At 33.9% G+C, this 12,536-nt stretch overlaps 1 protein-coding gene across 5 annotated transcripts in view; it reads right to left on the minus strand.

Moving 5' to 3' along the window:
• Positions 1-9,661: 9,661 nt before the first annotated feature.
• The window catches only part of VEZT (vezatin, adherens junctions transmembrane protein), a 71,271-nt gene continuing 68,396 nt past the window's right edge, over positions 9,662-12,536 (minus strand). For 4 of the 5 annotated variants that reach the window (XM_025284322.3, XM_025284321.3, XM_025284325.3 and 1 more), the window contains one exon: positions 9,662-10,688. In XM_025284322.3, the coding sequence (XP_025140107.3) occupies positions 10,174-10,688 (515 nt within the window). In that variant the 3' untranslated portion in view covers positions 9,662-10,173. Of the gene's footprint in view, positions 11,748-12,536 lie in introns of all 5 variants that reach the window. The other variant, XM_025284327.3, reaches the window with a different exon arrangement.

Genomic DNA, 12,536 nt, shown 5'->3' on the forward strand with positions numbered 1-12,536 from the left:
TTGTATATAAAAATTAATATTTTCTTGTACAGACACATCTAAGATGTTACTTCAAACAAACAGGACTAATTTTCATATGGCCATTTTCTGTAAGAGTTTTATTAATTTTTACAGATGTATATTCGGGGAAAATTACTATTTGCCAACTTTATTTTCAATGGTTATGGCACATCTGCTAAGGATCTTCAAAAGCAAACTGTGAAGACAAGGAATGATTATCATATGGGATATTTCCTACCCAATGACTTCAGGATCCGGTAAACTATATACAATCTACTTTATCTTTATATTTTTAATTAAAAAAATCTCAGACAAGAGCCAAATTTCCTTGCCTCAAATCTTTTCTGCAAAGGGGTAGCTTATTTATTTAAAAGTTCAGTTCAAGGAAGATCACTTTCTCTTTAACCAGCATTCAGTCTGAAGAGCCACTGTGGAATTACCATGAATGTTCCCAAGTCTATAGCTAAGCTTGCTGCTGCTGCTGCTAAGTCGTTTCAGTCGTGTCCAACTCTGTGAGACCCCATAGACGGCAGCCCATCAGGCTCCCCCGTCCCTGGGATTCTCCAGGCAAGAACACTGGAGTGGGTTGCCATTTCCTTCTCTAATGCATGAAAGTGAAAAGTGAAAGTGAAGTCGCTCAGTCATGTCTGACTCTTCGTGACCCCATGGACTGCAGCCTACCAGGCTCCTCCGCCCTTGGGATTTTCCAGGCAAGAATACTGGAGTGGGTTGTCATTTCCTTCTCCAATAGCTAAGCTTAGGAAAGTTAAAACCAACTTTCCATTCATTACACAGGAAAAGTATGATCCACTGGATCTTAACTCCCTTATTAGTCCAACAGGCCCTTTCTCTAAGGGAGGTCATGTAAGGCAACAAATGTAACAGGATGAGAATGTCACAGAGAATGTTAAAATGGAGTTTTTAAACTTTATCTGCTGCTTTTGCACTGATAAATTCTCATGTGAGGCACCTGAATGATCCAACAAACTTAGACTAATGAATCCAAGGCTTTCCTAGACAACCACTGTCTTTTGGGAAAAAATTTTGGGGAAAAAAAAAAAGTCCAATAAAAAAATAAAGACAGAAGGAACAGAAAAAGAAATTTTATCTTTTGGCTAATTCATGTGACAAACACCAGAATACAAAAGGTACAAAGTATAAAGAAGTACAGATTTTATTGGAGACTTAGGCTAAGGAGGAACAACAATAATACAGATATGTACAAACTTACTGTTGGGATTTTGTAAAATCTTTTAAAACAGTTCACAAAAATTCATTATGATAAAATACATAAAGTTATCAAAGAAATTACTGTTAAAAAAAGGTTATACTCTCAAGTCTTCAAATAGGGTTGGAAACGTAGTTTTACCATATAAAACATAAGTAGTCAAAAAGTAAAAATTAAAGCATCTCTGAAAGAATATTTTCAAATGATATTTAAAAAATACACCTTAACACTCTGAAAGTATCTAAAGTGAAGGTAGACTTTAGAAACTTACTATGTAAATAAGCATGAACTTTGTAGGACAGTATGCAAATTCCTATTGTCAGTGTTCATAAATAACAATGTTAAAAGTGAGTAGACAGGCCCCTCCCCATAACCAAGAATACTTACTGTATATAAACATAAGCTGGGCTAACTGTCAAGAAATAAGTTAACTGTGCACTGATATAAGAATGCAGATGACAGAACTTTTTCATGTTTGGGTGAACACAAAATGTCAAATTCTGGCAGAAGATGAAAATAAGGCTCACCTGTTTAATCTATATAGTCCATTAGAGAAAAAAAATGAATGAGAAGACTTGAGGCATAAATTAAGAGTGAATTTACAAGACAATAAAAAGCATTTAAATCATTTAGCTTTAAAACTCAAAATCAGTAGACCCAGAGTCTACTCTTTTATTAAGAATATATATACACATGCAGAGTAACATGTACAGTGCTTTGATTTACACAAACAGGAAAACATTGTGCAAAAAGAAAAACATTGAGAAGTGTAAACATAGTAAGATTTAAAAGGCAAAAATAACAGAATCCATGGGATGAAGCATCTACATAACGAATGTAATACAGAAATAAGCCCAGGGTTGAGTTCTTCAGATGAGCCTCGACAGTCTCTCAGTCCTATTTTAAAGGACACCTCATTGGCCAGATTTTTCTAGTGTGACAAGGCTTGGAAGAATAGCACAGTTTCAGCTGCTTTCACAGGTACAGTCCCTGCTTAGTCTGCAATTACTTCAAACATGGTCTAAATCTACTGAAATGCTAGTATTACCAAAAGTATACATTTTCATTGTGTATTAATAACCTTTGGTGTATAATATACAAATATTATTTTGTATAATATACAAATATTATATTGTATAATACAATATACAAATATAATATAATAATCAAAGGTGTATAACAACCTTTGGGGGTGTTTTCAATATGCCTGTTCAGAAATCTTGTTCTTCAAATTAAATAAAAACATGTATATGACTATAGTGATGTTATAATGAGGCCATTTGATAAATCAACTAGGTCAGAATATTTTAAAAATCCAGAGCAGCAGGGAACAAAAATAAAGAACCTTGCTAAAAATCTTATAGCAGATTCCAAAATGCCGCCTACATTGAGTCTAACAGGGATGGTGCATCTACAAATGTTGCTCAGGTCCTCCCCAGATCTGAACCTCAAAAAGCAAGCTGAAAGCAAGTGGCAGATTCAGTGACAGATTAAAAGAAAAAGGCATTCAATTCCAGAAACAAGGGTTTAAGAATCACCCACAATGCAGCAAGAAAGCAAAGACTTTTTAGAATACCTTTTTAGAAACTATGAAAAAGTAGTTAAATGAGACTGGGATAATATTGTTGAGTAGAAAGTTTTTGAGAAAAGCAAAAGCAGAAATCATGAATTTGGGGAGGACGGAAATTTGTTTTGGTGGCTAAGTTGCTTACCCTAAAAATAGAGACCAGATAAAAAAAAAAAAAAAAAAAAAGAGACCAGATAATAAAAATGGTAAGAACAATGCTTCTCACTGGCAATTAATATTAACCATATTATATACCACATTCCTATTGTGATAAATTACTATAATGTCAAAGTCTGGTAAGACTATCTTGTCCACTGTCATCCATCTATTTGAGAAGGATTAAGGAACCAATTCTTGCTCACACATAGGCACACATACAAAAAAAACATTAAACTCAGTATGTCTCATCAGCTTCAGGTTGTCTTCAGCCTTCACACTCTTGACGTTCCAGGAATGATGCGCGAGTTTAGGTTGGTTCTAGGATAGGCCCAGGGGCCTGGTTTGATCTGGGATCCCTGGGACCATACCTAGAACAAACCCAAACAAAACCAAACTCCTTGGGAGTGTTTTCAGCTCAGGCAGACTTCTGGCTTTTCACTCATATGGACCTCCAGGGCTGTACCAGAACCATAAGCCAGTCTTTAAGGGATGGGTGTAACATATCTGGAGCTTTCTGTATGTTGACAGATGCTAGTAGTGTGCTTGAGTAAGCATTATTTAAATCATGTTATGAACAGAAGTACAAGTTGGTGAAATAAAAGTGCAGAAAATACTGTGATTCAGCTAATACAGATTTCCATTTGAGCTAATATATTATAGATGTACTTGGGAAGGGAAAAAGAATGTAATTACTTGTAAAAGACGTGTTAGTTTTTAAAATATGTTCAATGATAAAATAATTTGTAGGTAGCCGACCTTTAAGAAAATGCTAAAATGTGAAAAATGTCAAGTCCAAAATAGTAAAACTATCTCTTATTTGGAGAAACTCTTAAAATATAAATGAGAGGAGAAATATACTTGTGCAACAGTATCTCACAGAATATACTCACTTTTAAAAACAGTGTATTCCAAAGTATACACAACTTAAATACTGTCCTGTTGCAGTGAAATGTTTGATATGTAACAAATGAAATTAGTAAATAGAAATGAAACTAACTGAATCGCTCACAGGTTAAAATATATATTAAAATTTATAGCATTTAAAACATATGTATTTTAATTTATCACACATTTTAGGATATCCATAAAAATCAACTTCTTATTCATGTTAAACTTTTGTATATGTGAATTCTGGAATCAATTTGCCCTCTTTTTGATTTACAGCAATTATACTAGGTAGAGTCATTTTCTTCTCACAACTACATTTAAAGAGAATTTTTCTCCTTGTATCACCAAACCAAGTTTTGGCTTCATAACTATTTTGTAATGGCAGCTTCAACTTAAGACAGTGTTTTGGATCATCTATTTTTTGATGAATATTGTATCATAATTCCCTTCTAGCAGCATGAATAACTGAAAGCTGACTTTGAGGCATGGCCATAAAATAAGTGGACTGATTCTCTAATTACCGTGTAATTAGATGGCAGGATGAATCAACATATGGTTACTAAAACACAGTCAGACTGTTGGTAAAAGCAAGTAGTTCAGTGCTGATCTCAGACAAGTATCCCTTCCGGACAGGTTTGAATTTTACTTGCAGATATTATATAACATGCAAATCTAATGTTTATTTTTCACAAGAAAAATAATCATGCTTGATTAACACATAAAATTATAACTTAAACATGCAAAATACAGAATGGCAGTGGGAATTTAGTCATTCAAGTATCTGTCAAGACCATTAGATCTAACACTTTTATGTTTGGCCAGCTTTTAATATACATTTAATTGAATAAAAGATAGTATCTTAAAAACTTGTATAATCAAAGAATAGTTTTCCTAATTGTTTTGAGTCTAAAATCCTTATTACCGTTCAGTTCTCCATAGTATCAATAACAAAACTTTCCTTATTTTCCAGGGTTCAACCCACTTCGTGTTTTGAAAATAAGGATACATTTCTCTAAAAACAAAACTGACATAACAAAAACAGCCCAGCCAAAGAAATTCTTGGCATCGTGTGGTATCCAATTCAAATAGAAAGTACTATAGAAAAAGCTAATTTGACTACACTGGTTTTAATCAGCACCAAAAGTATTAGCAGCGTGAAATATACAGAAGGTAAAGTATGGAAACAAAATGGTTTTTTGGTATACTGCCAGCTCTTCTATTCTGAGAACAGGACTCTAATCCAGTACACTTCACTCAGCAGTGAAACAGGTAATAAGTTATAATTCATGTAGTTAGGTATAATCCAGTTTTTCAGGTTTTCACTGAGTCAGTTTGCTCTTTGTATTTTTTACATTATGCTCGCTGTCTCAGTCAGCTGTTTTCCAAAACTGAAGCGTCTAGAAGGAACACTGTGACGGCAGAGAAAGGCTATTGCTACAGGCACACTTCAGTGAGCAGTAACAGAGAATCAAAACTATTAGAAATCAAAGGCACAGCAGAATGACTTACTTAGTAAAGGGGCGTATAGCTTTCAGTGCCTGAGTAGTTTATTACAGTAAAACTGTTGTTAGTAACAATCATTTTGACATCAAAATTTTTTTCAATGTATTTCATATATTGCTTAAGAAGACAGCAATGCATATTGTTTTAAAAAGATTTTCTTCAGTAATTATTCCAAAAATTTTAAAAGCTCTTTAGAGGTTTAAGCTCCACAGAAAACTGGGATATCTAGAATGACTCATTCCCCAAACATTCAGTTAGGCAGTTCTTACTAAATTAGCCATGCATGTTTAGTCTCAAACCAATAGTTCTAGAATATAAATCTTGGTGAACAGAGTTGAAGTCTACTTATAGTGCTCTAAGTTTTAAGTCTGCATACTATATTAAAACACTTAGCAAGAACAAAATATTTAACATTTTCCTAAAATATATACAGTGATTTATACAAAGATAGTCAAATTTTCTTTTATGGTTGAATTCATTAATGGAGAGTCTTAGAAACATCACCATATAAAAAGTGAATTAATACTCTAAATGTATGGCAATCACATATTCAAACAAGTATTTTTAGCAAATTCTTAGTAAAGAACTAAGAAGCAAACAAAAGTATGCTGAGCAGCCAAACAGGTACCACAAAGTCCATGCACTGTTCGGACAGAAAAGCCCCTTAAGCCTCGTTCAGTCTACTTACTCTTATTTTAGACACAATTCTAGCAAGCTTGGCAATCTGGTTTCTCAGTCCACAGCAGATTAGAAGCAGCAAGTTAGGGGCCTAGTGCAGGAAGCAGGCACATAAGACAGCAGCAAAAAGTGACAACTGATTATAAGGGAAGATAGAGAAACTGAAAAACAGATATGACTCAAAAAGCACAGCAACGCAAGGTCACGTAGTGAAGGGGCATTCTATATCTCAGCAGCCCCTAAGGTGGATTTCTGTGTATCACCCCATGTTCTTAAAGATGACAAAGAAAATGCAGAGAAGTAGAAAGTATATTTAGAATATTTCTTATAAAACTGTTAAAAAAATGATTAAATGGATTTGCCTCAGTTAACTGAAAAATTAAATTATGCAAGGTAGCCGCCTTAGCATATGATATAGCCAATGATGATATAAATGGATTGTTACTGTATTTAAGATATTTTCCCTTCTAAAATATTTGTAGTTTTCTTTTTTTTTTGGTTGCACATGTGGCATGTGGGATCTTAGTTCCCCAATGAGGAGCTGAACCCATGGCCCCTGCAATGGAAGCATGGAGTCCTAACCACTGAACCACCGGGTGTTACCTGTAGCTCATCTCGTAATTCTCAGTGTGATTTGCATAAACGTCTTATAAATAGAATTGGAGGGATAAATCAATCTTTATGCTTTTTCTGGTTACCCACTTTAGTTCAGATAACGAGCTATACTACAGCCTTATGGTATGCAGCTCTTGTTTTGTTCAGATAGAGAAACAATATGTTATGATTAAACCAGATCCATTGACCTTTTCTTCCCACATGATATAAATTTATCAAAATATTTCATATTTTACATTACTGATGATGTGTAAGTAAAAGTCAGTCATCAGAGTGAAATGACCTCTATGGTTGCTTTTGATTAATACTCCAGTGACTTATAGTTGTGTGAAATGTATCAGAACTTAATTCTTTTTATGCTTTAACATTAAAAACTTTACCATTTTCATTATGTGAATCAGAATATTACTATTTATTTTTCAAAAAAGTTAAAATTTTTTGACCTATTTTATTAACATATTTACTAACTGGTTACTAATATAAACAGGTCTTGTTTCCCAGCCTCAAAAGTTTTATTTTCTTTTAACTATGTCTGAGAAGTTAGAAGTCACAAATATCATTTAGTAATTCAGAGAATTTGGGTTTTAATATAAAAACTCTCCATGATATTATTACTTCAGCTGCACTGATAGCTTTTAAATTATAGAGATCTGGGATTTAAACTCGGGTCTATCATTCTATATTAATTCCTTAAAACCATATTCTTAAATTTCCATAGAAAGTTGCCTTAAATGCATTTTTTTCTGACTTTATCTTCAACAACTTCAGAAATTAAACTTGAGTCAATTGCATCAGTTTCTAATGAAATATATTCACACGCTGTTAAGTACAATTGATTTTAATGAGGACTTAACTTCGGAAGTCAGACCAAAGAGACAACTTGTGAAAATAAGCAACGACCTGCCAATCCAGGACCAGCAAAAGTCTGGCCCTAGATAGGCCAGATATGTAGACTTTCACTGAAGGCTTGGGGAAAAAAAGGATTTAAAATATGAAACTGTCACCAGATCATTTACTGCCATGACTTTCCTAACTGTAGGCAAGGGGCAAAAATCTTGTCTTTAAGAGTGACCTAAATGCCTTTTTTATAGAAACATTTATATTGAAAGCTCTCACGGTATTACTCCTTACAAGAATTATTCTGTCAAAATACCACTGTTAAATTTGGAAAGCACAATTACAAGTTTTCCCCACAGAATATTTTCCCCAGAGGGCTTCTTTTGGACAGAGGATGACAGCCATAAAACCAGTCACAAGCCTGATAAGAAAAATGGAAATATTCTGAGAAAAGTAACAAAAATATCTAGGTATGTTACACTGACTTATTTATTTCCTAAGGTATTCATGGCAAGAACAATAAGGTCCTAGACAGAGTTGTTAGATTTTTACTGGGTATAAATATCACCTACATCTTGTTCCAAAATGACCACTAAGAATAATTGAGAGTATGGCCCCAAATCTGCATTAAAAAAAAAAAGACCTACAGTTTATTTTAATGCAGGTGGGCCCACAGGGGTGGGTGGAGGGTGGGGAGAGGAACAGAGAAACACTGACTGCTAGACTATTGTAAGAGAAAATAAGGAATTTTCACAGGTAAAATAATATTTTACCTTGGAAATATTCTAAAAAATGACAAATTTTGAAAAGTACATAAAAGAAAATTCAATTACAATTCCAAGACCCTTCTTATCATGATTTCAAGTAGAATTTTCATAGAACTAAGTAACAACTAGTGAATAAAACAGATCAGAATGGAAGGTTAAGAATTCCTGATTAAAAATAATAATAAAAAAGAGTTCCTGATTAAAATTAGTCTTTCAAAATTAAAAAGTATCATTTTAGAAAGTATTAAATAAAACTGGCATAATATAATGAAGATATTTTCCACAAACTGGTGTAGTAAAATATATATATATAATAATAGAATTAAAAATGATTAAACTCTAATTCTGTGTATAAGGTTATATAGATTTAGAGAAAGATTATCCAAGTTTTTCCATAATTCTAAATTCAAGGAAAAAAGGGGTTGGCAAACTAAGCAATTTCAAGTGAAAATAAACTCTAAGCATTATCATTTAAGACTATAATAGTTACAACACAAAATTTTTTCTTGAAATTTAGCTATTTCTAAGTGTTATAGGCCCACCCTAACATATTGCTCCTAAGAGCTTAATTATGGGTAAGTCCCAGAATATTTGGCAACTGGCAGAATCACTTATAGTATATGAAATCGCTATTATTCATATAAAGCAGAACGAAGTTTTTCCTCGGGACCAAAAATAAATTTCCTTAGATTACTGGAAAAAAAAAAAATCCCCTTTGGTATACAAAAATTTACTCATTTGAAGTGCTAAGTTACAAGAATTTAAATGTGTTTCTTTAACTCCAAAGGCACACTAGATTCATAATTTCCTTTCTAGGACAGTAGCATAGAGTTTTTCCTACATTTTCCTCAAATAACATCTGTAAACTATGTCAGTGCATAGGAGCTATAGGCAGTAAAAAACATTATACTCTTGAAAATATCACTTTGAAAACGTAATCACAACACAAAACAGATGAAACTGAGACAATTTGGAAAGCAACGTCTTAGGAGGTAGTTTGTAAATAAAGTATTAAGGAGACAAGGATGCTTTCCAAGAAGTCAACAGGATGTTTTCATAATCTTATTAAGGTGGAGAGGGTACAGCTTCAGGCTAGAAATTAGCAGCATCATGATTTACTGATGTCAATGGCACCCATTATCCCTCGGGAAACTGATACAAGAAACCCTTTTATAAAGTCGGGGATGAGGCCTCGAACTACAGAGATCCCACTTTGGTATCATCTCTTTTAGTTGCAACAACAGAAAAAGATAAATACACAAAAAACTTAAAGGATAATTCCTAAAAAGGTGCAATGTTTTTCTTTACAAGATCATTAAGAAATCTTAAGATACTGAATACACATACAAACAAGGACACATGTTACAACCCAGGTACTTTCGAAACCATGTTTTAGTTCCAAACCCCAGTACACATCAATTTCATGAATCCAACTTTTTTTTATTCAGAACATGTATCTTTAAGACTGGTATAAACAAAAATTAAATACAAACAACTTGTTATTGACATAATAGCTGCAGTTATTAACTGCGAGAATACAGTAAAAAGGAGCCTTACTAAATGTTAATATTCTTGCAACAGAATTATCCCAGTCATTTTATGGTAGTAAATTCTGGCAAGAAATGATAAATTCATTTGTTATTAAAGATACTTAAAGAGTTTCCAAGATCAATCAGTCATGCTGCAAACAAAACAGCAATTTATTCAAGAGAGCCCTTACCTTTCTCTTATTCTCCTAAAAGGTCTGCCATTTATAGGTAACTAGTATTTCCAGATCAGTTGTTCAAACCCAGGTTCTTCCTATAATTTCACATCTTAGCTTTAAACACAGTAAACTTACACTCATTTTCCCTTTCCAGTGGAATTTCTAGTCTTGAAGTTAAAACATTTTCACAAAAAAAGAATAAAATCCTTCACGTAAATCTTGGTTCTTACTTTTCTTCTACCTCATTTTCATTTTCTTGTATTATTTGTTCTTCCTCCTCATCACCAAAAGTCTGTTCCTGCATGGTGGTAAAGGAGAGAGATCTAGCAGCCACTTCTGCAGCGAGGCCAGCAGTGAAAGTGAAATCAGGGGACAGCTGTAGCTGTGCCAGCCTCTGCTTGATGGAGGGCTGTGATGAGACCCTGGGGGTTGGGTGGGCAGGGGCCAGGCCATCTACATCTGCCTGCGGAGGCTCATCTTCACTCTCACACTGGTAATATGCTCTTTCTTCAGCTCCTTGGAAGAAGACTTCATTTGCAGAATTGTCTTTACTTTTACCATCTACAGGGTATTCACATAAATACTCAGTCCTACTACTTATTTCATTGTCAGCTGTAGAGGTTTTATTATTTTCCTCTTCAGTACCATTTTTACCAACTTTCCCCATATCTGAATCCACTGATGGCTCTGAATTACTTATGGGCTCCACTGGGGCTACAGGAGACAAGGATTTCAACACAGCTTCAAAGGAAAAAAAAGAAAGAAAAATAATAACTAAAAACCCAGCAATGATTTAAACTTTAATTTAAACTCCAAGTAGGTTTTTCTTATAAAGAACAATAAATAAAAGCTAAATAAAACTTTCTAGTAAATCAAAGTAAATTTATAAAACCAGAGAACTTTATAAGAGATCAAATACCTAAGACATGAAATGAGATGGGGTTTTGATAAATATTTTAAAACACCTCATGTATTCTCTTAATTCAAACCATTAAAGCAGTGTTTTCAAGGTGTGGCTCTTGAACCAACAGCATCAGTCAGCATCACCTAGGAATTTTTTAGAAATGAAAATTCTTCAGCTCCCCCCCATACCTACTGAATCGGAAACTGAAGGAGGACTGGCTAAGGTTTGACAAGCCCTCTGCTGGATTCTGATGCGCACGCGACTTTGAGAGCCATTGTACTAAAGGATAAGCAGCATGGTTTCACCCATAGTATGATAGACGAAACACCTAAGAGTAATTCAAGTAATAATCCTATCATCATCAACACACACATATTTACAAGTTAAAACATCATGGAAAAAAATTACAACATACAATTCAACTCACTTGTCAACCACCTAATAAGACCCTGATGACAGTAAAGCCGTAACTTCTACATATTTTAACGCCACAGAAAAATATAAAATAAAACCTGTATTCCATATCAACTACTGTACAAAGCGTAATACATAAATATTACATCCATACGGCAGAAGTTGTCCTTTCAAGGAAAATGAAGTTTTATTTAGCCCCTCTTGATGTTAGTAGGCAGTGGGTTGCTTGCTATGCAGTCTCTCCTCCCAGTATGAGGGGTTAGTACAATACAATATGTTATGAAGCATGACGGAAGAAAAAAAAGTGCGTCTTGAAGATCTGGCGTTTATTTTAAAAAATAATCTGTAAAACGTGTCCATTTCCAAGAAACAGATCCCTAAGCTGCAGTAACTCCACTAGAGAAGCAGCAACAACAGAAAAAAATGGCCACAGCAGGTTCCAGTGTAGAATTTCCCTCTCTAATTCCATTCGGACTTTACCCCTGTAGGCAGAGATGAAAACAACTCTGGAAGATGTACTGAAATTTTTCATGGGAAAAGCATTTTAAGGTATCAGCTTTTTACTTATTTTCATAAACTAAATTAGCATTATGCCTTTTCAAATGTAAACTATCAAAAGCACATACCTGAAAAGAGATACTTCTCTCAACATTATATCTTTACCCATACTGTCAAAAGGATAGTTTTAAAGCCATATGAAAAAAGTTGCTAAACAATAAAAAAGGATACAAGTTTATATACAGTGCTAGTTTCAGACTTTGTGTACAACTTTGTGTACAGTGTTAGCTGATAAATCTGTTAATTCTTAAAGCAACACATATTAGAAGTTCATTGATATTCCTGATTATTGTTAATTAAATGAGGGCGGGTAATCTGTATAATGCATCAATGAACTAGTATGTTAACACTGTGCTAGAATATAAGCCTCCAGGACTGTACAGATTTTTGTCTCTTGATCTATGTGCTGGGGATTCAATAGTAAACCTAATCTTATTATCTACTTATTGAGTAATTTTCTAAATGAATACTGTGGGGGATAATAAAGACCCTATTTAAGAATACTGTAATTTAATTTCAGAAACAAAAAAAATAGAACACACAGGAAACAATAGTGTCTAAAACCTAATACTCCTAATCTCTGATTTACGAAGGCCCAATATATGGACAAGCAGGTTGCAGGAACTCTCTGCTTTTTGCTCAAGAAATCCTTTCATTTCACAACAGTGTCCCCTGCATGTAAGGCTCTGTAGTAGTGGGAGAGGTGGCAGGAC

The sequence above is a fragment of the Bubalus bubalis genome, chromosome 4 (genome assembly GCF_019923935.1).
Source record: "Bubalus bubalis isolate 160015118507 breed Murrah chromosome 4, NDDB_SH_1, whole genome shotgun sequence".
NCBI classification, from domain to species: Eukaryota; Metazoa; Chordata; class Mammalia; order Artiodactyla; family Bovidae; genus Bubalus; species Bubalus bubalis.